At 40.6% G+C, this 24,488-nt stretch overlaps 1 protein-coding gene across 5 annotated transcripts in view; it reads left to right on the forward strand.

Annotated features, from left to right (window-relative positions):
* Positions 1-24,488, forward strand: part of camsap1b (calmodulin regulated spectrin-associated protein 1b) — a 29,833-nt gene that overhangs the window by 2,429 nt on the left and 2,916 nt on the right. For 2 of the 5 annotated variants that reach the window (XM_080894681.1, XM_080894682.1), the window contains exons 3-16: positions 5,497-5,759; positions 11,586-11,747; positions 12,921-13,001; positions 16,026-16,167; positions 16,436-16,575; positions 16,652-16,748; positions 17,739-17,895; positions 18,268-18,350; positions 18,469-18,556; positions 18,767-21,071; positions 21,407-21,842; positions 22,853-22,955; positions 23,116-23,225; positions 23,506-23,624. In XM_080894681.1, the coding sequence (XP_080750807.1) occupies positions 5,497-5,759; positions 11,586-11,747; positions 12,921-13,001; positions 16,026-16,167; positions 16,436-16,575; positions 16,652-16,748; positions 17,739-17,895; positions 18,268-18,350; positions 18,469-18,556; positions 18,767-21,071; positions 21,407-21,842; positions 22,853-22,955; positions 23,116-23,225; positions 23,506-23,624 (4,286 nt within the window). The remainder of the gene's footprint in view (positions 1-5,496; positions 5,760-11,585; positions 11,748-12,920; positions 13,002-16,025; positions 16,168-16,435; positions 16,576-16,651; positions 16,749-17,738; positions 17,896-18,267; positions 18,351-18,468; positions 18,557-18,766; positions 21,072-21,406; positions 21,843-22,852; positions 22,956-23,115; positions 23,226-23,505; positions 23,625-24,488) is intronic. The other 3 variants (XM_080894684.1, XM_080894685.1, XM_080894683.1) reach the window with 3 other exon arrangements.

Here is a 24,488-nt window from a genome sequence, read left to right on the forward strand (position 1 = left end):
AAATTTAAGGTAAGCATTTTAGGATCTGTTTTAGTGAAGTTGTGGAACTAGGACCCTTTTAAAAAAGTCCTACTGTTTACCTTTAGTACAGTTGATATCCTTTCACGATATGTGCATATTTTATGTTAGGTGGCAAAAGGAATTATGGAGACATTGTTATATAAAATCTTCTGCAATTTATTTCACAAAGACTACATTTGAGTCAACCACTGTCTGCTGAGCTTTGATACATAACTGTTGCATGTGCACCGCACTGTTCTGACGATATTGTAAACAATTGAATTGCAGCTGCTCTTCTGTGCTAAAGTTCTCCGTCAAACATACTTTTCTGCAATATGTTTTGTATAGAAAAAAGTTTTCATGTTGGAGCTAAGGGTGGGTGATACAATCTCTAAATTATATTACGATGTTTCAAAGAAATTGCAGTGATGATATTTATGATACAAAATAAAAATACTGAACATTTTATCTAAAATTGTAACTTGCAGACAGTAGAATTTGTTGGTGCAAACAAAACAAAGGACATTTTCCATCCCTTTTTTTCCCCAATGAACTACTGTCATTGATGACAGACTACCTAATTAGACCTGTGAATCTGTTGCCTCAAGATTCCAACAGCAGCAGCACCAGTATTATAGAGATCAATAGTTGTGACACAGCCTATGTAAAATGTGATCACAAATGTAGTGTAGGTAGCATTTTTCCTGGAAACCTTAAGTAAAAGTAGAACATACTGCTTAACACTTAAGTATAACAATAACTTAACTGGTTTAATCTTGTAATTCTTTAGGAGCCTGCAAAAATATTTTCACATAATAATTAAACTGAAAAATGCTTGGATGTTATGTCTTGGGTTGAGCTTTGTAATCCCACTTTTACCACTATTTGGATTGGCATCATGTCCTTGGCCGCTCGTTATGTAACCGTGTCAGTAATTGAGTGATTTCAAGCCACCATTTTGCTCTTCCTGTCATATGGAGCAAAACTAGCAAGCGCTCCAGTAATACGTAGTTGCGTGATTTGTTTACGTTTTGGTTGCAACTGATGACTGGTCACGTGCCTTCCTAGCTCGGTTGTACTTGACAGTTTTTTTTTGTTTGTTTTTTTTCTCCTCCCCACAAGTAGTAAAACAAGTTTCTTGCATATTTCGCATAGTGTTGTGCTTGGGGTTAAAGGTTGTTGATGTAGCTTAGTCTGTAGGTACTAAATTGTCAAGCCTGACACACTGGTCTGGCTGTCTAACATGTCTGGATTGTCTTGTTTTGCATGCTAGGGAATGTGCACGCAAGAGATTCCTATGCCGTTGATATTAAAATATGACACTTTTATATCATGGAAAATCTATGCCACATTAACTTGGTGGGTATGATGTGAAATCCCTTAAGTTAAGTGAGAGCTCACCAATATATGAATTTACAGGAGAGAGTTACAGAAATGCTATGGAACCCTTTTAGTAAGAGATGACTTTAAGGTAAACTGGACCCACTGGTTGCAGTGGGGATATCTACACTTTACACTTACATGAGTTGCTCATACATGATTTTGTGCTTCTACTAATGCTTGAGGAAGTTTGGAAATGTGGTGACTTTCATGCAGTCTATGCACCACATTGCTTGGTGACTCTACTTTGTATCAGTGTTTAATCTAAGCATGCAGCCCACTTTTTATCAGAAATCTTTTAACGGCTCAATGGTTAAATGTGAATGCTCCAGTAGTTGGGTCTCTTGTGGGGAAAAAAAAGTGTTGCATTGAAACCTTTGTTGGAAACACACGTCATGAAACATTACAGTCATGTTGTCCAGTTTTTCTATTTTCTTACTTAACTCCAGTAAATCCAAGGAGAAACTATAATATGTGAATGTTGCCTTAATTTCTCTCAAAGAAGCTTTATTGGATTGGTAAAAGTTTTACCAACAGAAATGATTTTCACTTTTTGGTGCTTGGTTAGTCACCAGTGCCTGACAGCATTTCACAAGTTGGTTCACTAAAGACATCTTTGAAGGACTGCTAGTTACCTTTTTTTATGTGCTGCAGGGTGTTTCCTTATCATAGTGGTTGAAGTTGGTTATATATAATATAAACCTCAGCTATCTGATTCATAAATCCCTCCATTCACTGCTTTGTGTGTGTGTGCTGGCTCAGTTTAGTCTCTGACCATTATTTCAGAGGCTTATTACAAGCTTTCCTTTGTATTTTGTGGTCTCTTTATATTTGTGGTCATTACTCAGATTTCCTAATGCCAGTGGTGCATTCATTCTAAACAAATGACAGCAAGATTGGATTCAAAGGTAATCTGGGTTATGGATGGAAAACTATTGTCTCCATTGCCTGTTTTTTAAGGCCAGCATTTTGCTCTAAAGCCCTCTTTGTTTAAGGTTCATTACTAAGGCTCATACTTTTGTCTGAGTTCATATCAAGGCTTGTAGGAGTCTGCTCTGTCATTTCGCTGTCTGTCATCATAGGCCTTGGCTAACGATGCAGTCTGAAAGATGGTGCTTAAAAGCCACTTCCTAAGGACAAAAATGATGCACCACACACAAACTTGGGTGGAGATCCTTTTCTGTTACAATGGAAAGTGTAAAGCAGCCCAGTGCTTTGGTGGCCCAGAAGGAGGGAACTCTCAGCTGCAGTCACAATTGCCTTTTCCCATGGGGACTCAATAAATTAGGGCCATTTTATTTTCACCCTATGGCTCATCTGGTCTTTGCTACAGTGTACTCTTGTTTGCTTGGCTTGTTCACTGGCTGACGGAGAGAAACAGCCTAAAGAGCTGTGATGTAATTTCATTGTAAAGAGTATAACAATCTTTGGATGTTGGGGTCATCTAGTTTTCATCTAGTTTGTTTTCACCTGTCTGGTTCCCCTCCTCCTTGCACAAGGTTGTATTTGTCAATATGGTCTCCTGTCCTTACTACCCTCTATGTTTGCCACAGCTGCTGGCAACATGCGTGTCAGACAGCCAGACACAACACCAGCGAGGGTTAGAACTTGTGATGGCTGCATGCACAGTACTGGTTCTTGCCCATGTTTGCTTGTGCTGACCATGGTATAGTCCTGGTCCTGGTTGGCTGACTTTGCTGGGTCTTGTTGCCAGGCCAGGTTCTCCAGCTCCACCCCATCCCAGTTAGTAAATTTGTCAGCCTGGCTCTGGGTAATAGGAACACAGGGGGGCAGCTGCCACATGACATCAGTGTCTGTTGAATGTATTCAAACGTGAAGACTCGCCCTGACCAGACCCTTTTGTTTTCACACACAGTTACTCCAATGTTACTGTTTGTTTATATACTCAAACACTGCTCTTTAGGAATGATCAAAACTGCTGGGTGTTTGGTGTAATAGATTATTGTTGTGCAATGACGTCTTCATTTCTTATGGGGGTTGGCAGCATGTTGGCCTGTGTTTCAGTGATGCATGCAGAATACCGATTACAGGATCGATATGATCTGAGCAGCTACTGAAATAAGGGCGGGATGGCAAATATATTAAATCTGCGATTTTAAATGTAATACTTCTTTGCAGTTTATTTTTACACAACAACAAATGTTCATCATGTTCTGGGCAGGATACCAGATATGTAAACTACTATATTAGTGGACAAATACAGCAGCTATTGTTGTTTTTTCTTTCAAGTGCCTTATATCACTATATCATAGCCCTGATGAACTTATACCACCTTCTTACTCATTGTTATAGTTGTATGAATCAAATAGATGACTACAAGACAACAGGTAACAGCTCACAACTAATGTTCAACTAACAGGACAAACATTGTGGCACAAACTGTTTTATTTTTAAAATTATACCATTGAACAGCATGCTGAAAAATGTTAGCTAGGAAGGGGCCAAGAACAGAGAGGAAATTCACCAACATAACTTGCGATTGCTGTTTAGCTTCTTTAGCTTTATTTCTATTGCTTCTGATTGGTCTGACTGGAGCTCAGGTAACTAGCAGGGCCGGTGGGTCTTTTTACCTAGAGACAAAATGATTTTTTCTAGGTTTGGGACAAAAAGTTCAAAATAGGTTTTAAAGCTGCATTTCCCACTTCCCTGTGATACAAGTTTTTGGTCATATTTCTACATTATCAGATTTGATGCATGAGAACAAAAGCTCCTAATTACTTCATAAGTTTCATCACCAAATGACAAGACGGTGAGAGGTTGTGTGAAGTCAGGGTGTGTACTCAGGGAGGGGCAGAAACAAATTTAACATCACAAGAGAGGAGAGTAGAAAAGAAATATTTTGCATTTGGATGCAATTTAGGAACCCCCAACCTGTGATGTTAAGTAAAATAATCAAGTCCTCATTATAATTAAAATTTCCTCAAGTCTGTAGGGGTTCTTTTTTGGAATCAGTATTCAGGCACACATTTTTTACAGTCAATATAGTAATAAATTAGTCATTTATATTGGTTATCTCCGCAAAAATTCTCTTATTCTTGACCATTGGAAAAGAAATTGGAAAAGAAAGCCTGCATCTGATGTTTTCTAAACTTACAGCTTTATACATGATAAGTCTATTGTGTCGATTGTTTATTAAGGAATTATTTTTTCCTTAAAATTTTATTGAATTTACATTCTTCTCAAAGGCTCTGTACATATGTACCATGCCTGCTTTTACAGTTCATCTTTTGCGCTTGGTACTTCATCATCCACTAAACCAGTTGCTAGAAGCTATCCACCATCCAGTTTTTGTGAATAGGAGATTGCTGACGAGTGGCTCCCTTTATCCTGTCAGTCAGTGCAGAGGCTAAGAACACAACACACACACACACACACACACACACACACACACACACACACACACACACACACACAGCTCATGCCGTATTACTGGGGCTCAGACAGCGTTAAGAACAGATTTTACAGAACAGGGTAATTTCAATCATGTCCCTGTTCTGTTTTGAATTTGGACAGGTTTGCACATGCCTTTACACCCATTTTATTCCTGTGTCTGGTTTACCTTACAGTAAAAATGTAGTTTGTGCATGCCTCGAGAGAGCCGCTTTGTCTCATGCCCATATATGGCTGTGGTTTCTGTTTTTGAGAATGACTTCATATTCAAAGCAACAGAATTGTCTCTGTAGGTCAACTGGGTTTTTTTGTGGGTTTCGGGGGGGGGGAAGGTCCACAGTGTCACCTGAGAAGTCTCACTGAGGTCTTGGCTTATCAAGGATCTGTTTCCCTGATACGCTCCTGAGGAAATGCTTTGTAACTTGCAATTACAAAAGTTCATGTTTGCTACAAGTAAACTAATAGTGGTATGGAACAAATATTACATGGAAAGCACTGGGCTTTGTCACATTACTGTAGCCTGTAGATGAGGCAGTCAGAGCTGTGGCTGCTTTTTTATGTAGTATTTTGTATGTTATCTTAACCAGCTTTTGTATGTCTTCAGTCCATGTATAGTTTGATCTAGTGTTAACCTCACATACTGCTTCAGGATGTTTCCTGTATTTTGGGCACTGACTTCCCCCTCAAACACTCTCTCCATTGCAGACCATATTCCAGAGGACTTAAGGGACCCGTTCTATACAGACCAGTATGACCAGGAACACATCAAGCCACCTGTCATTCGTCTGCTGCTGTCCTGTGAGCTTTACTGCCGTGTGTGTGCCCTCATCCTCAAAACTGAGCAGGCAGTGTCTCTTCAGTCCCACATGTCTGTCATCCAAGCTCTGTCCAGGAAGGGCATTTATGTGGTGGAGAGTGATGACACACCCGTTACAGAGGGGGACCTGGCCTGTATGCCGATCAAAATGGTGAGTGCAAAATCCTCTCAAATTTTGCAGTATTTTGTGGCAATAACACCTAATATTGTCACCTGCCTGTCTAGTGAGTCTCCTGTCCAGTCGATGGACAGTTAGTAGTACTGGTTCTGCTTTGACACATGGTAAACTGGTGTAGCAGTACGTAAGGAAGGCCTCCACCTGCTGCATGTTCTTGTTAGATTGGCCCTCCACCTTGTGGTAGATCTCCAAAGCCTAAAGTAAACTATCTTCTCTCCTGAAAGCCAGTAAGGAAACACGAAATTGGAAGGGCAGGGGCTAGCAGGTTAGTGATGAATGAATTTGTGGAAAAATAAGTTTGGGAGCTGATTTGTTATTTTCACATGTAGCTGCTGCTTGGGTTTGAAATTAAAACGTACTATAATACTGGTATGTTAATGCTTTTATTGATCAGCTGACACATGCAGTCTCATATAGGCCGTGAAACTGTAATAGCAATTACAAAGTGTATCTCAGCAGCACAGATTGTCTATCAGGGGATGAGCTCTTCCTGCTTCAGATGCATTATCTTTCTTCAGTGAAGTCAGTGAAAGTTAGTAGTCCGTTTATTATTATCCAGCAATACCAGCAAACCTAAAAACATCTGTCAGTGCACATAAAACCAAAAACATTTGCAGATTCTTTACATTATCCACTTTGTAAAGAGTTTTAAGCATGCTTTGCTTTTAGTACAGTGTCCAGAATATTTGAATATTTCCTGCATCATATCTATTCAAATGGATAAGTGACATTTGACTGCTGGCATGCAAGGTGTGTATGGGGTTACCGTGAAAGGTGTGGGTGTGATTTTTTTTTTTTTTTTTTTTTTTTTTTCCCCCCCTTCATTGTGCAAAGGTGTTGTTGTCCTTAATCTGTCTTGAAAGAGTTTAGCCACAGTTAATTTAATTAACACAAACACTTATTTCATACTATATATGCTTTTGTAATGAGTCTTTTTCCACTACTCACAGGTTACTCATATCTTTACTAACAGTTTGCTCTTTTTACACAAGTTAAAAGATAAACATCATTGTGATGTTAAAAGATGATACCACAGTATCAGATAAACCACCGTGTGTTTTTTATGTAAATACAACAGGAGGCAGAGGTTAGTTGTCAGTAATTATTATTACTGATGAGCTTACTCTTTTCTACTGGTTGTTATTGATAACACTGTAGATATTTTGGTTACTAAATCTGAAAGAAGTTGGTTATTTTAGAATTATCCAAAAGCAGAGTTGGGTATAATCAAATTAATAATTTGGCCAAATCCCGCAACAGTGTCAGACACGGCAATTTTAATCACAGTTTAATTGGCACTCCTGCACAGTGTAATCCTGCAACTCTTTGGTCATTGAATTGGCCACTAGTTTAACACAAAGGTCCCCATTCACTTCTTAACTGACAATACGTATAAATATGTTTATTTAAATAATATGGCTACAACTTGTGTTGATAAAAGCAGAGTGAAGCAGCACCAGTTTAAACATTTTCAAATATGAAATTCCACCATTGGTATAAATGAATAATTTGCACTGGTTACATTGTTTTGTTTTTTAATTTTATTTGAATCATTCTAAAGTATACCTGGAAATATAGAAGTTAGAGATAATTCTGGTCTTTGAAACAGAAATTGACATTAGGTAATCTTTGTCAATAACCAACACTAACTGATGCAGTTATCTCATATTCAGTAAATTTGTGGCCTTGTGTATGTTCAGTGTCGAGGTTAAACATCAGCTTTGATTAACGTATTTTTAATGCGCTGCTTTTTTAGTGGCCTCTAAACACTTTATATATTCTCTGAGGAAGAAATGTATTCCTTACATGCAAACTTTTGAGGTAGGCCTTTCTAATACCTCTGAATGAAGCATGCTGTAAAATTTGTAATGTATTTGTTTGCTGAGAGGTCATTTGACTCTTACTCCATACACAAATCCTAAATTAGAAAGCCTGGGTTAACAGGTAAAGTCAATGACCTCTACTGCGATACTCGTTATCTAGGAAAGCAGTTTTAGGTTTTGGTGATCCAGCTAACACAAAAAAGCCTGGCTATGGTGAATTTGATTTGTAGTACATCCCTTTGACACATATTTTAACAAGTAAACTTTAATTAAATGTACATAAATCAAACATAATGTGTGATAGCTCAAGTTGACGTGAGCAACTAAGGAGTAAGAGAGATGCACTATGATTTTTTTATTTTTTATTCATTTTTTGCATTTGAATGGCGGTCCCTGTTCTCAATAAAGTGTTATTGGTCAGTTTTCCAATCACTGCTGCAATCATATGCAAAAGCAACATACTTTTAAAATGACTCTCCGCTGGATCATTAAAAATAGAAATCCTGCTAAATAAACTGATCTCTGTGCTCCCTCAGAGTGGGGGGCATTAGCATTAAGAGGTTTGCTCTTGTGTTAATACCTTGTTGAAATGAATTTATTGTGTCTGGTATTTTTCTCACCTTCATTTTCATCCATCTGTTGGAAAAGCTCCCTAAACGCTCAGTTTAAATGCTTATCCAGCCTAGCTGTCCTCCCTTTCTCAAGCTTTCTACTTAGCAAAATGGTAAAGATGTTGGTGACTGGGTACTTGCCCTGTTGACCCATTTAGTTGTCTTGAGGCAAGTGTAATCCTTGTAAGAGTTTCACAGATCACCTCATAATGAGGTTAAATGCCCTCTGCATTTATTCCACATCTGCACAGCTTGAGTCACCATGGCAGATCCGTGTGAATGAATGCAGAACCCTTGGTGATGAAATACGATGTATCACACTTTAACTAAGAGCACTTCACACAGGATAGGACGAACACCAACAGCCTCATTTGCTCTTAGACATCTCCCTGCTTCCTACCCCTTTGTTACCATGGAAACCAGCAGTGGTGTAGAGCAGGCCTTTCCTCTGCAGGCTGGCTCCTAAGTGATGTACGTCTGCTTTTCCTCCCAGCAGTCTGATACAATAATCCAGGCAGGCCGGTATGTAAGCGGCCAGACACAAAGCCAAGTGAGGATGTCAGAAAATCCTGAACAGGACACCACTTATCTGTGACAGACTGTTGAAACCCCCACTGCCATATTGCTGACTTGACAAGGTGTTTCCATAGCAACCTGTGTTTTCCTACTTTGTGTGTCTGTTTAAATGAAGGGGATCCTACACCTACAGACACTTCCTCTGCACCTTGCCTGTCTCTTTTTTGGGAAACAGCTGGGGCTTGAAAAATCCTGTGAAGCTACCCTTTGTTGTAGACCAATTTATACTATAGTGTGTGCGCACACATGGTCAGTGTGTACACACAGAGCTTGGGGCACCAGCAGCCCCTGCTCCACATGGGGCTACATGCTGCATTGTTGAAGGCCGTGGTGTTATAGGAGAACAAAAGATTGAACATCTTACACTTTCATGTATCCTAAATATGCTATTTTGATGTTATTTAATGTCAAGTTTAAATATGTGTTGTTGTTTTCTGCTGACCACATTGGATGTTTTAAATTGAATTCAGTATGTATTTGTTCAGAATCAATGGGCTTTAATTATAGTGTAGTTAGGGTAAAGAATAATATTGGGGGGGTTCCTCTCTGCTCTTGTAGTATTATATCCTGCTAAGACTTTGAGCCATTTTAAATTTTGGAGAATTTAGTCAGGGTTTTCCTGCCCCACATGCAGAACAAAAATGAAAGGGCTGTCTTTCTTACCCTTTACGCTGTTGTAAGTAATAAGTGTGGTTCAGCCAAGAGAGCTGCCTGATTTGGCAAATTAGAGCAAAAGTCTCACTCCATCGACAAATGTTTACGTTTTTTACCCCTCGGCCTATTATGTTATGTTATGTTCATTGGTGTCCAAGGAAGCATTTGAACCACAAAAAACTAAAAGGGCTCCTAAAACTGTTGTAGGTACAGTGGTTGCCTCCGTCCCCAGACCTCGCTCTATGATTCTCTCAGTATTCAAAGATTCAGATGTTTGCAAATAATTCTCAACAAACCCTAAAAGCCCCCAAAATGGTATTTAGGTCAGCTCTACCCTTTAGTTGGCTTCTTTCATGAAAACGTTTTAGTCTGGTTTTGAGACCAAGAGCTACCAGAGCTAAGCGGTTTTTAGATTCCCGTATGCACAATAGTCATCCCTACTTTGTTTTCTTAACTTTTCCATGTCTCAGACAATACCATGTTAGTTTGTTTGGAAATGTATTTTAGTGTTGTTTGTGTTCATGTAGGTCATGCAGTGGAGAAAGCTCTGAATAGCTCTCATTTGTTATGTTAACAAGCCTAATCTCTGTGCACTTCCATCACCAATTGGATTAAGCTAGCAGTGTGTTGCACAAAGCACTGCTTGAAACTTGTGTGTGTTGTTATATATGTGTTTTGTAATAGTTTTGTTATAGTTTCAGGTGCTGCCTGTGATGTTTTACATAAGTAACAATACTTAGTAGTGGACTTTTACAAAATAAAGATTCACTAGCCAAAGGGAATTTAAGATTCCCTGGTATTTGATTGGATCTAATTAGCACTCTGACCATCGAGGATCAATATTTTGACTTTTAGGCATCAGCTGTCGGCTCGCTGGGTGATGGGATGCCCCTGCTGGGCCTCTTGATTGCATTAGGAGTTGAAGAGCGGGTTTAACATTGGACACCTACTGTGCCGACTGAGAGACTTCAGCTTTGATTAAGCCATTGTGGTTATTTAAAGCTTCACACTTGTTTAAGAACCTCCTGGCCGTACCACTGAAGCCACGGATAGCAACATTATTTAATAAGTCTATTCTGTGTATTCACAGATGTTAGTGGTTGTTAAATAGTAGGACGCTTAGTCATTACTAACTTTTAAAACAATATAGGTGCTGCATGAATGGATGGAAGATGAGTTGTGGATTACTAAAGCATATATAGAAAAGCTCTGTTAAGGCTCCAAAAGAAATGTTTGAAGTGTGATAAACTATGTGACGTGAGAGAACCCTGGAGCGCTATGGCAATAAAGAAGGAGAAAGTCCAAGTGAAGAAACAGAATCAGTTGTGTCTAGAGAGGATCCCAGAAAAGGGACGGCTTTCTAAGGTGTTCCCACCAAAGTGATGACAGTTAAAAAAGCGAACAAAAAAGCAGCAACGCTCCAGCGGAAACAGTGGAAGTTCTGAATATCGTTTCCTCTCAGACACTCGCTGTGACTCAAGTAAGAAAAATAAATAAATAAAACAGTTTTGACATCAAAGTTGATACGAAGAAAGACTAACACACAAAAAGGAGACGGGTGGAAGACGAGAAGCGTCTCGGGCTGTTTCTCATCTCAGTTTGAGATGAGAAAATCCCTACCAAAAAACCCAAACCCCCCCCCCAAACAATCCAATCCAGATTTTCCTGTGTCTGTGGGATGGTGTGACGAAATTAGCCAATGAATGATGACACCCAGCATTAATATGTAGTTTTTATGATAATTTAACATATGGTGTTATGAGACAAGGAACATTAAAATTAAAAAGGTTAATGGCTGCAACATTTAGTTTTTTTTCCTCTTTCCAAGCAGTTGCATATTTTATAGAAGTGAAATACTGAGTGTTTTGTGGCTTTTAGTGTTTTTAAAAACTGTAAATGATTACCAAAAAAATACCTCTTGTTCTGCTGCATCGGTGATGATTGTGCTAATTTAGAAAAGTGTATGTTAAAAGAACCCTGCTATAGGTGCTTAGGTTCTGTATAATCATCTACCTAACACTTTGTAATGTTTTATGTTTTGGGAACTTTAAAATTTCTGCCTGTTTGCATTGGAATCTGAAAAAAAATACAGCAGGATTGAATTGCCATGTGCTCTGCTCTTGACTTTCACTCAGAGTGCTCACATGCCCATGATCGATGCCCTGATGATGGCTTACACAGTGGAGATGATCAGCATAGAGAAAGTGGTGGCCTCTGTCAAGCGCTTCTCTACCTTCAGTGCCTCTAAGGAGCTGCCCTTTGACCTGGAGGATGCTATGGTTTTCTGGATCAACAAGGTATAGACACTCATGACCCAGATAAGACACACAGCAGGATATTATCATCATTATTATTAAACTCTTTCACAACAAATCTTGTTTAGGCTTTTTATCCTCTAAAATCCAGCTGGCTTTATTCCTGGGGCTCTGAATAAAGTGGTCCACTTATGTCATTGATGATTGGATATAGTCCAATAGACAGGAGTCTAGGTCTGTTACACGCACAGACTCAAGTTCATGTTGTAGTTGTCTTTTGAAAGAACATTGTCAGTCTATGGGAGATGGGGGATATAATCCTAAAATATTTTTTCCACATGCCAGAATGCACATTTTGTTTTTATCATCTTGGAAATTTTAATCTAATTATTCTGATATTAACTGTGATATAAATCTCTTTATTCATGAGACTAAGAATATGTTCTTTAGTCTACTAGCGCAATATTTAAATGGATTACATTTTTTTTAGATTAAATTTCAGAAAAGCAATTTGTTCTAACATTGTCAAGTTTTCGTCAAGGAAATTCTGACCTGATTAGCAATTTCTCACTAGGCAGTTGTTTAATTTTGCTCCAAATGCCTCACTAACTAACTGCTATATCCAGAAAGCTCTTCTCTAAGGTTACTGGCCACTATTAGCATGAAACTTATTGCAAAAAAGTATATGGCAACCTCTTTGCAAATGTTTTGTCCCTAGCAGATTGCCGTGGTTATCTATCATTTGTACGGATTACTTACCAAGCTGTTGTGAATTTGTGAAAAGTGCACCGCATACCTGAAACTGAAACAAGTTGCTTTCAAAGTGAAATGTTTTGGTTATAGGCTGGGGTGCAGCTTTTATTTTGAAAGTGAATGTTTTGTTTCTGCCTTGCATCACACTTCAAATTTCACTACAGATGTCATTCAAGCAAACTACAGGCAAGCATAGAACTCTATTTCTAATCAAAATATCCACAAGGAGGTTTTTGTTGCTACATCCTCTTTGTCAATGATTTCATCCACTGTCAGCCAGCAACTCACGGGAACAATTTTCCAAACAGTAGCTTAATATGCAGTTTCCATTTGCATTCAGTGGTCGCCAGATAGTTGCTAACCGGTTCCTAGCCCTCTATTACCATTCAGTAGTGTGGTTTATTGACTCCATGCAAACATACTAATAATTGTTTTGTTATTCTTTTTTTTTTTCTTCTGCAGGTAAACATGAAGATGAGGGAGATTGCAGAAAGGGAGCACAAAGTCAAGCACCACCCACTGGAGTCCCCTAGCCATCAAAAGGTAAAGCCACTCAAAATAGGTTCCTTTATTAGAAATCTCCATGTCTTATCCAGGTGTGTCAAGCAATCAGTTGTTTCAAAACAGCAACAGCATCCTTAGCGCTCACATGAATGTTTCTCCCTAATGGCGTTTTGATGTTGTTCTGACCTTCCTCTACTCTTATCTGTTTAAACTGGAAGCAGATCCAATCCTTTTGTCTCTGACCTCTGACGTGTTAACCTTTCTGCTCCTGTTCCTCATCTGTCCCTCCTTCCCCCTTCTCTTATCCCTGCAAACTGGATAGTCTCCCTCCAAATGGTATTGGAAGCTAGTCCCTGTAAGTTGGATGCCAGGCCCCATAACCCCATTTTCTTCCCCCTCTGCCCTTTGCACGCATAGTTCTGTGTTGATGTGTGCGCACACTCCTCCATGGCTCATTCAAGCTCATTACGTGCTACATGTAGCCAGCGTGTCAGCAGGGGGGAGAAGGCTGACAGCTAGTTTGTTTCTTTTTTTCCCCCTTGTGGCAAATATGTCACTAAGGTGTAAGGTTATTCTAACCTTTGTGTCCAAACTTTTTTTTCCTCTAAGCTATGCAGTGTGTGCTACCTCATTTCAAGCTCAAGTAGGCCATGTGGATTCTCTGTGCGCAGATGTGTGTGGTATTTGCTTGCCTAGTGAGAATACGAGAAAAATCCATGCCTACACCTCTCCTTTGCTTTGCAGACCCATTACTGGCCACATTCTCTCACTGATCTGCTTTGTCATTCTCCCTCCAGTTTCTCTCTTCTGCTCTCACGCACTGTTTTCCTATATGCCCACAATCTCCTGACAGTATCTCTGCTCTGTGTATCAGCCTGATGTCATGCACGAGCTGGCCCACTGCATGCTGGGGCCAGAGGAACTCTCCGAAGCGGTACAGTGATCCCTCCTAGTCAGGAGACTCACTAACGTAGAACGTGTCCTGTAGTACAGCTTCTTGTTTGGTTGTTAGTTTCACCCGTGACTTGTGACAACAACTGCCCCAGCATAGTTTTGTGGAATACCCTCCATGAGCGAGATTAAAGTTCATTTTAAGCTGTTTTATGCTGATTACAATTTTTTTTTTTTTTTTTTTTTTTGTTTGGTTGTGTTTTATTTACTCTAAGTAGTGCCTAGAATCTCTGGACTTGAATTTGGATTTAAACTATATATATTTCTGAGAATTCAAGCAATGTTGGATTTTCTGAATTCTAATGGAATATATTTTTAATTAATTAGGCAAAGCTATACAGTATAAAGTTGGCTGTTTTGGTGAAGGCTGTTAGTAGGGCTGTTCGATATAACGATATATATCGGATGACGATATAAAAACGTCTATCGTTTCATTTTACGCTATCGTTTGTTTCGTGGTGTCGCAAAATAAACTGTTTACGGCAATATTTTTTCATCGTTTTGATGGTCACTGTAGTGGCTATATTAATTTCCTAAAGTTCTCTCTTTCTCTTATATTTAATATAACAACACTACGGACGGACAAGCGCCTGTTTTTATGCGTTGCCGTTAGCAACAACGACGGTAAAACCATCGCGTGTCTGCTTGTTTATTTTCCACATAAACCTTTCGCAATAAAGCTCTAGATCCTGTTGAGACTTTTCAAAATAAACTGAATCACGTGAAATAGTATGCAGAATATTGACGGATGAGAGGCAAAAAAAGAACCATCAGGTGCTAAAAAATAGGAAGAAAACGGCGGCCGTTACAACTTATGTCTAAAAATATATAGTTTCACGCATCAGTTAAAACACTCGACTCCAGGTACACTACACCCAGCTGGAAACACTTCCCGCAAGTCGAGCTGCCCGAGAGTCACAGAATTTACAGAAAATGTTACATTTTTGTGATTTATATCGTTATTGGGACGATAGAATTCTTATATCGGGATATGAGATTTTGGTCATATCGCACAGCCCTAGCTGTTAGTATAACTAAATGTGGAACTATGCTTGAATTTATTATGTGTCATCTCCTTCTAAGTCGAAATTTAATATTATATCTGGAAAAGGTTATAGCTTCAGTTTTGCCCACTAAATTAAGCGGCATTTGCAGGACATGTGTACACACATGTGCACATAGGATGATGATGATGATGATGATAATAATAATAATAATAATAATAATAATAATAATAATAATAATCACCTTCCAGTTCTAGTTTTCCCTGTTCTAGTTTGCAGAGTTGACCTCTTCCTAACATGGAGGTAAATGTAGCACTACAAGTTAGTACATTGTACTTGGGCTTTCTGTCAGGTCTGGATGTATGTGATTTCATTTTTAGCTTCTAAAATGGGTGTGCATTTGTCTGTTTCATTTAATTAACTTGTTGCTATTCAATTTCCTCAGTGAGTTCCTGAAATGATTACCAGCTTCAAAGAGTAGGCATTCAAATAAATGTGACTTGGGAGGCTGAATTTCTGTATTAATGATACACTTGTTTCACAAAAAGTGAGCCAGTGATTAAAGCTGTTGACATTTGGGTCAGCTGGTTCGTGTTACCTGGTTTCACTGGTTTTCACCGCTGGTGGTCTGCTTGTCATTAAAGTCAATGGAAAACTGATCTTTTACTCTGTGCTCTTCATGTCACTGCTCTTTAACACCTTCACCTTCATCTTCTCACAGTTAACCAGGTCTCAAGGATTCTCCCTCGATTGGGTGATCATGGTGCCTCTGGGGCTTTTGTCATTCGGAACCATCTTTAACAGACTTCACTAAACGTGCTGTTGATCAATTTAAATGAAGCCTTTAACTGGTGCTTTCATTACAAATGCCATTTTACTGTGAAACCACTGGGGAGAACCTTGATCTGATGCTTAAATTAGTTCTAACATTAACTGGAAGAAAAACTTACACATCAGATGTTACTGTGATGTGAAAGAGATTTGTATTTGTGATATTAGTCACTCCATGTAGGATGTTTTGTGACGTGCCACTTGACTGGTAGTTCCAGGGATGTGTGTTGTGGCTTTTCTTCTCATAAAACCCTGATTCTCTCCCCCTGGTGGTTAGGTACGGTATCGTCGGGAACATGCTTCCGGTCGACAGCTGCCCTTCTTTCCATTGCTGGAAGATCTGATGAGGGATGTTTGTGATGGAGCTGCACTGCTCACTGTAGTCCATTACTACTGCTCCGATCTCATGAAGCTGGAAGGTATGATGCTCTTGCCTGTGTGTTTTCTTTCTCTGTCTCCCGAACACACACACACGTTCACTACTTGCATCTCACAAATCACTCTCAAATAATATTTTTCTATAGGGGCCAATAGACTTGCTCTACTTACATGCTCAATTTAATAACTGTGTGATGCTATTTTTGTCACTTGCTCATACTTACTCTCACTGTCCAGTCAGTGAGACATTTATAGCCATCATGTCATCAAGTTGTCCTGATCTGACCTGCTCTCTGTGCACCTGATTAGATATTTGCCTGAAGGAAGTCCCTTCTATCGCTGATAGCCTGTACAACATCCAGCTCCTCAGAGAATTTGCCAATGAGTACCTGAATAAAAGTTTCTATCTGACAACAGAGGACATGCTCTATTCACCGCCTGTGCTCAAGGTACAAAAAACTGTCAGATATTTGTACTGCAGAGTGAATTTTAAGTATTATAACGTGCCATCTGCTCTTTGTGTAGCACAATGTGATGGTGTTCATCGCTGAGCTGTTTTGGTGGTTTGAGACAGTAAAGCCAGAGTTTGTCCAGCCCAGAGACCTCCAGGAGTTTAAAGATCGTAAGTATTACAGTAGATTAAGTGAAGATTATTAAACTATTAAAGCCTATTAGAGAAGGAAGTATGCATATGTGGTGAATTACATTGTAGTGTTTCGTGGTCTCCCATGGTTAGGGCTGTGCGATATGACCAAAATCTCATATCCCGATATAAGAATTCTATCGTCCCGATAACGATATAAATCACAAAAATGTATCATTTTCTGTAAATTCTGTGAATCTCGGGCAGCTCGTCTTGCGGGAAGTGTTTCCCGCTGCGCGTCATGTAGCTGGAGTCGAGTGTTTTAACCGATGCATGAAACTATACATTTTTAGACATAAGTTGTAAAGGCCGCCGTTTTCTTTTTGATTATTTATTACACGGCGTGCTGCGGGGAAAAGCCTGTTCTAATGTTTGAGTCTAAGGTTTATTTTTTAGCACCTGGCGGCTCTTTTTTTAATTCTCATCCGTAAATAATCTGCTCTTTCACGTGATTCAGTTTATTTTGAAAAGTCTCAACAGGATCTTGAGCTTTATTGTGAAAGGTTTATGTGGAACATAAACAAGCGGACACGTGATGCTGTTACCGTCGTTGTTGCTAACCACAACGCATAAAAACAGGCGCTTGTCCGTCCTTAATGTGGTTATATAAAATATAAGAGAAAGAGAGAACTTTAATAAATTAATATAGTCACTACAGTGACCATCAAAACGATGAAAAAATATTGCCGTAAACAGTTTATTTTGCGACACCACGAAACAAACGATAGCGTAAAATGAAACGATAGACGTTTCATCCGGTGTATATCGTTATATCGAACAGCCCTACCCATGGTCACAAAAATTGTATGGTACGCTGGTGTATCTTGAAATAAAACCTCTGGTCCATCCCTACAGAGTGCTCTGTGTCCTTAGAACTAAAGCTCAGTTGTTTTCCCAAGTACAGCTAGTTTAGTCATCCTCATCATTAATAGTCAGTTGTCAAGACCTTTGCCCTTGTCCTTTACTCAGCTCGAGCCATAGCTCATCCCAAGAGTGCCCGTCCATCAGTGCCCATCTCCAACGCCACCAAGCGAAGCTTCCTAGCTAGTCCTGGTATGGCCGACAACCAGAGCAGCCCTGAAGTCTGTAACAGGTACTTCCTGCACCCTGAAGACTCTGACCCCCTGTAAGTCTTTTCTCACTTTCCTTCTCATTCCACTTCATCATGATCCTGTCGTCTAAACAGTTACAATAGACCCACAAGGATGGGTAGATATGCAGGGATGGCTGTGTTTCGCTCTCATGTGTCCTTCACATCTAACCCTGTGTCTGATCACTTGTGTTAAGATGACCTTGTGCATGCTGTTGGACCTTGATTGTCTGTTATGTGGTAAAATACTGGGCTTTTCTAGTGAATATGCTAAAATATAATGAGATGTATCAGATTGGTTTAAAGTGGGTTTGGGTCCTATTGTCTGTACGATAAGATCCAAAACACACAAAACTAAGCTGTTCATAAATTTTCTGCCAACCTCTTGTCTCTTATTTTTGGTTGTAGTAAAGGGGGCCCAACTTTCAGTCCTTCACACCCACTTCTGCCCCTGCGACAGAGACAACAAAAGCAACAAGGAGACGATGCAGGTAAGATGAATCTTGATTTTATTTTTTTAAACATACATGCATTACCTGTATAGTAGGATTTAATAGTTCGGATTTAAGTCATGCTGACTTAAATCTGCACCTGTGTATTTCTGGGTAGGTTTGAGAAACCGCTCGAACTCCTTGACTCAGATGGACGGACAACAAGTCAGAGGCTCTGTAGTAGCATGGCCCGACAAGAGGCAGAGGTACTTGGAATAATTGCACTTTTAATCTAAAATAAAAGGCTTTCTTCATACAGCTAGTTGTGATTAACTTGTTTATGTGACCAGTGTAGGTCTTAACTGTGTAAGTAAGGCAAAAAATGAATAAAATTTTAAATTCTGTAAGGACTATTTATATTGTGCATATAGTACAGACTTTACAGCTGAGGTTATTCTCATGATCTCTTTCTGCAGACCAGTGTCCACAATGGGCCCTTATCTGTTGCACTCAGCCACTGACAGTGATGCAGACATAGCTTCTGGTGACAGCGTTAGTCTGGCTCGCTCAATTAGTAAGGACAGCCTGGCATCCAATGTCATCAATGTCACTCCCAAACACCAGACTTCTGTACACCAGCCATCACGTCCTCCAGTACGTAGAGTCAACGGCCACAGCCTTCTGACTAATGTCAATACGGAGGATGAGGAAGAAACTCTGGTGACCGTAGCCAAGAGCGATGGTCCTGCCATCTCCAAACGGGTTGAGGGGACACAATCAGCTGCTGTAATTGGATCCAAACCTTCCACTGACTCCAAATTGACACCAGATAGCTTTTACCTTGAACCACTAATGCCTGCCGTGCTCAAAACGGCTAAAGAGAAGTCTGTATGCCTAAACAAGGAGGAGGAGAGTGGTGAAGTGTCCCGGTCTGCAGGAAGGGGCTCTTTACGCAGAGAAAATGGATCTACATCTGCTGTTCGCAGGAAAGCTCCCTCCAATCTGAACCAAACATTTCCTCCTCCAGCTGAGGAAGGCTTGTCAGATGAGCCTGTTCAAAGTCAGGCAAGTCTCAGGCTAAGCAGCAGTGTGGAACCTTCCTCCAGGGACCCAGCTGAGGGTTTCTACTTGCATTCAGATTCTGAAGAACTAAAGCCTGGCAATGGTCAGGACGGTGACCTAGGGGACCTGGATGAGGAGGAAGAGGATTTGGATGAAGCCGCAACCACTAAAGAAACACTCTGGCCCAGGAAAGCCTTCAACGAGGAGGAAGAAGAATCAGCCAAACTCCAAGAAGACATGAATGTGAAAGAGCATGAAGACAAAGATATTAATGGTGGCAGCGGTCGTTCCAGCCCCTGTCTCAGCACACACTCCCAGGCCAGCAGCATGGCCAGTGGCAGCGTGCGCATGACCTCTTTTGCTGAGCGTAAAGCTCAGCAGCAGCGCTTTGGCAGCAACCATGACCTGCGCTCCAGTGCCTCCAGTTCCCAGAGGACCACTCCAGATGGATCAGAGTGCAGTGGCCCCCTGGCTTCCTCATGGAGGATTAAGAGGGACCAGAGCCCCTCTTCCCCCTTGGGAGGATCCTCTCGTACAGGCAGTGGCGGTGCAAATGTATTGGCTTCTGAACTGGTCCAGCTCAGAATGCAGCTGGAAGAGAAGCGGCGTGCCATTGAGCATCAGAAGAAGAAGATGGAAGTACTGTCAGCGAGACAGAGACAGAAGCTGGGAAAAGCAGCCTTTCTGCATATAGTAAAGAAAGGTGGAGGAAGGAGTGACACATTACCCAACCCACTCAAAGCTGACATCTCTAAAGATGAGCTCAATGGGGAGAAAGGACCATCAAGTAAAGATGATATGTGTGTTGATACCATGAGAGGGGAGAAGGAAGTGGATGAGACCACCCCGTCTGGTGCCTTAGAAGCAGAAAAGAAAGGGAACGGTGGAAGCTTCTATCTGGATGAAGATTTGGACCTGAATGAGTGCAGTCGCTCTATCGACCTGCTAAATGAAGCTATTGGCAGCATCCAGCAACAAATGATGCAGCTTTCACTGCAGCAGGAGATGTTGATGAAACAGAATGTACAGTCCCCACCTGGTGCAGCTCCACCTCCTGCTCAAACCAGCGACAAAAACGGAGATTCCAAGACTGGAGCAGGCTTTCACTTTGTGGAGCATCTTTCTGGCACTAGCACCGCTCCAACCAGGAAACCCCCCAAACTAAGCTCTGGCCGAAGCGCCAGATCCAAACCATCAGAGCTAAAGATGGCCAAGGAGCAGAGCCGCCAGACCACCAGGACCCTCACACCCACCCAGAGTGGATCAGAGACATTGCCACACCCAAAGCATTCAGCTGGGGGCAGGTCCCCCAGGACTGAGCAGCCCGACAGTCCCAGAAACCCCACAGTAGTGGAGACAGTTGACAAGCCAGGATCTGGCCACGTTCGGAGTGCCACCTTCCGACTTCATGATGAAGCAAACATTCGCTTGCCGACCAGAGTGGACCTGACATCACTGGCTCCTCCAGAAGTGCCCTTTGATGAGTGCCTGTCCAGCAACACCAGAGAGTCTGAGCTCAACTCTTCAGACGGTTCAGGGAAAGAGAATATACCATCAGATGAGGCGCAACGCAACAAAACCCACCTCATTGAGGTTGATCTGTCAGAGCTGAAGGCACCTGAAGAAGAAGAAGAAGAAGAAGAAGAGGGGGGTGTTGAGGACAAAACAACAGAGAGAGATGATGGAGAGCAGAAGTCAGTCCTGGGCTTCTTCTTCAAGGTAAAAATAAATAACAGGCATCCTCAAGTGTCTATTAATTCCCTAATACACTCTTTCAATTATAAATGATTAACATAAATAGTTTTTCACATTGACACACATTTTATAATTTCATATTTTGCTGATTAAAAAAAATATTTGAAATGCAAATTATATTTATTCGTATTTATACTTTGAATTTGTAATCTTTTGCTTGTTTTTGTTTGGCCAAATGGAAAAAGTGATTCTAATTATTAAATAACCAGATTGCATAGTTTTCAGTTTTGATGTTTAACCACATTTGTTATTATTTGCAGATTTAATACATTGTTCTATTATATTTTTCCATGTTCTAGGATGAGCAGAAAGCGGAGGATGAGCTCGCTAAGAAGAGAGCAGCGTTTTTGCTGAAGCAGCAGAAGAAAGCAGAGGAGGCTCGACTACGTAAACAACAACTAGAGGCCGAATCTGAGCTCAAACGTGACGAAGCCAGGTACATTATTTTCACACTGACATCGATTTCCAATTTATTTGTTAGGAAAATTACTAAAATTCCAGTGTTTGGTGCCAACACTAGGCGGAAAGCCGAGGAGGATCGTTTGCGTAAAGAGGAGGAGAAGACACGGCGAGAGCTGATAAAGCAAGAGTATCTGCGGAGGAAGCAACAAGAGATGTTTGAGGAACAAGGCCTTGTGAAGCCCAAAACTCCCAAACCGAAGCAGAAGCACAGACCCAAGTCTGTCCTCAGAGAGGAATCCTCCAGCGATAATTTCTCCAAGTGCTCTTCTACAGGTAAGACTGTTACATCACCACTTTGACATTTAGCTAAAAATCAGTTTTTCTGTAAATGTCACAGCATGATGCGCTTCATTTGTTTTTCCAGCTGAGCTGTGGGGTACATTGACTGACTGTGGGCTATTTTTTATTTTCTTTTATTTTTTACTAATAATTATATGTTCCACACTTACTGTTTATGACACTAATATTATTTGATTTTTAGAGTATTGAGACATTTTGGTTCTCAGGCTGATTTTAAAATTTCATTTTTATGCACAGTCTAGAACCAAAACTCAGAAGGGTTGAAGCTGAGTGGTTTTTGGAGGGCTTTTGTTCAAAATAAAAGACTGAATTACTCAGTAGGTTTTCAGATAAAACTTTCTCATTTAAAACACTATTGATAGAAATGACAACCTTGAGTTGGGCATACTTTTTTTTTTTTAAGTTTCTCTCATCCTGATTGGCCGATTCATTTAAGCTCACGCAGGCCTTTTCCCAAACACTTTAGACTACAGGCCACATTTAACCATACGTTTGTGCTTTATTCTATACACGTTAGCACCTCCTGTATGTCTTTGGACTGATGTAGCCTACACCTTGTTTGATTGTAGCGTTACAAATAAATGTGTATATCTGGAACTGGATCAGAAAGTTCAATATTCATTTCATCAGATATGATGAAACAGTTTCTCGTGGTCTGTGAGTCATCAAAGTACTTTTTGGCAAAGTCCCACCATTTCTTTAGGTCACTTGACCCTGATGGCCCCCTCTAACGGAGTATGGAGATGGTTAGACCATGGCTCTTGTCCCAAACTACTGAGATCTAGGAAAAAACAGGCTAAAGAGCTCTTCTCCCTATATCATCTATAAAAGTGTTGGTTTTTACTGAAACAAAGACCTTCTTAGAATCTGGTAATGGACTCATTATTCAGTATTGATAAAATATTGTAATTACATTTAAATGGGAAACAAAAACAACCAAACTTTTCCTACATTTTTCAAATGGTCTCTTTTGTTTTACATAGCTGACAAACTGAGTAACGCCCAGTCAGGCTCCAATCTGTCTCTCGCATCTGCCGCTACCAACGAGGCCGACAGCGTAAACTCTGGAGGTGCAGGCTCCCAGCGGTAAATTTCCCAGACTCTTTCTTTCATGTGTTTACTGTTTGTAAGAATTTGTTATATTATGCAAGTTTAGGATTTGCTGTCTATATTCACATTGTTTTGTTACCCAAGAAGCCCTCTGTCATGATTATTGATCCACCCATTCATGTGCCATTGTGTCCAGCTGTGACTCTGTGGAGTCATTTCCAGGCAGTCGGAACAGTCGAGCTGCAGAGAGAGACTGGGACAACGGCTCCACCGCCTCTTCCATCACTTCCATGGCTGAATATACTGGCAAGTTTTTCTGTGATCTGTGATCAGTCTTTACTATGACTACAAATCTTTTATAGTTATTCATTGATTAGTGATAAACAGATCAATATATCAGTCTCGGAACATTTAAAATGATATGTGAATATCGCTGTTTTGGTCACTATATTTTTTTCTGAACATGCTAAGGAGATTTTTATTGGTCAGAAGCAACTGACACCTACTGTAGGTGTCGTAGCTGTAGTTAAATTTGCAGTCATCAGACTTAGTCCTCTGTTACATTTTCATGGCTTTTCTTCTGTAGGCCCCAAACTCTTCAAGGAGCCCAGTGCCAAGTCAAACAAGCCAATCATCCATAATGCGATCTCTCACTGCTGCCTGGCTGGCAAAGTCAACGAGCCCCAGAAGAACCAGATCCTAGAGGTTAGTGTGGGGTGGTATCAGCATGTAGTATAGTATTTCTAAAGATGCTGGTGGGATTTTGTTTGGTTTTGTTTGTCTGTTTGTTTTTTGGTGTGTGAGGAATGGACAGGAATCTGACTGTAGGGATCTTGTAAACGCCTTCAGTGACTGGAGTCAGAAAAACTACCTCATATTAAACACCTCTACGAAGAAATGGTAAATGGCCTGTATTTGTAAAGCGCTTTACTTGGTCCTTAAGGACCCCAAAGCGCTTTACACATTCAGTCATCCACCCATTCACACACACATTCACACACTGGTGATGGCAAGCTACATTGTAGCCACAGCCGCCCTGGGGCGCACTGACAGAGGCGAGGCTGCCGGACACTGGTGCCACTGGGCTCTCTGCCTGCAAGTGTCTTGCCCAAGGACACAACAACCGAGACTGTCGGAGCCAGTGCTCGAACCGGCAACCTTCCGATTACAAGACGAACTGCTAACTCTTCAGCCACGATTGCCGAAGGAAAAGATAGTAGATTTAGGAAGGTTAGGGCTCCCTCTCCAGCCTGTAAAAGTTTGTGGGGTGGACAAAGGGGTTGTAACAAAATATAAATACTTAGGTTTACACCTAGTAATAAACCGGACTGGTCCCTGAATACAGATGAACTGTACAAAAAGGGGGAAAGTTGCCTCTTTTTGTTAAGAATACTAAGATTTCCTAACATCTGCAGTAAATTGCTGCAAATCTCCTATCATTCTGAGGCTGGGGAGGCAGCATCAGAAACAAGGATGCAAGAAGACTGGACAAACTAATGAGAAAAGCTGGCTCTGTAATTGGAGCCTGACTGGACACGCTGGGGGAAGTGATGGAAAGATGCACAATAA

The sequence above is a fragment of the Rhamphochromis sp. 'chilingali' genome (assembly GCF_963969265.1).
Source record: "Rhamphochromis sp. 'chilingali' genome assembly, chromosome: 10".
Lineage (NCBI taxonomy): Eukaryota > Metazoa > Chordata > Actinopteri > Cichliformes > Cichlidae > Rhamphochromis > Rhamphochromis sp. 'chilingali'.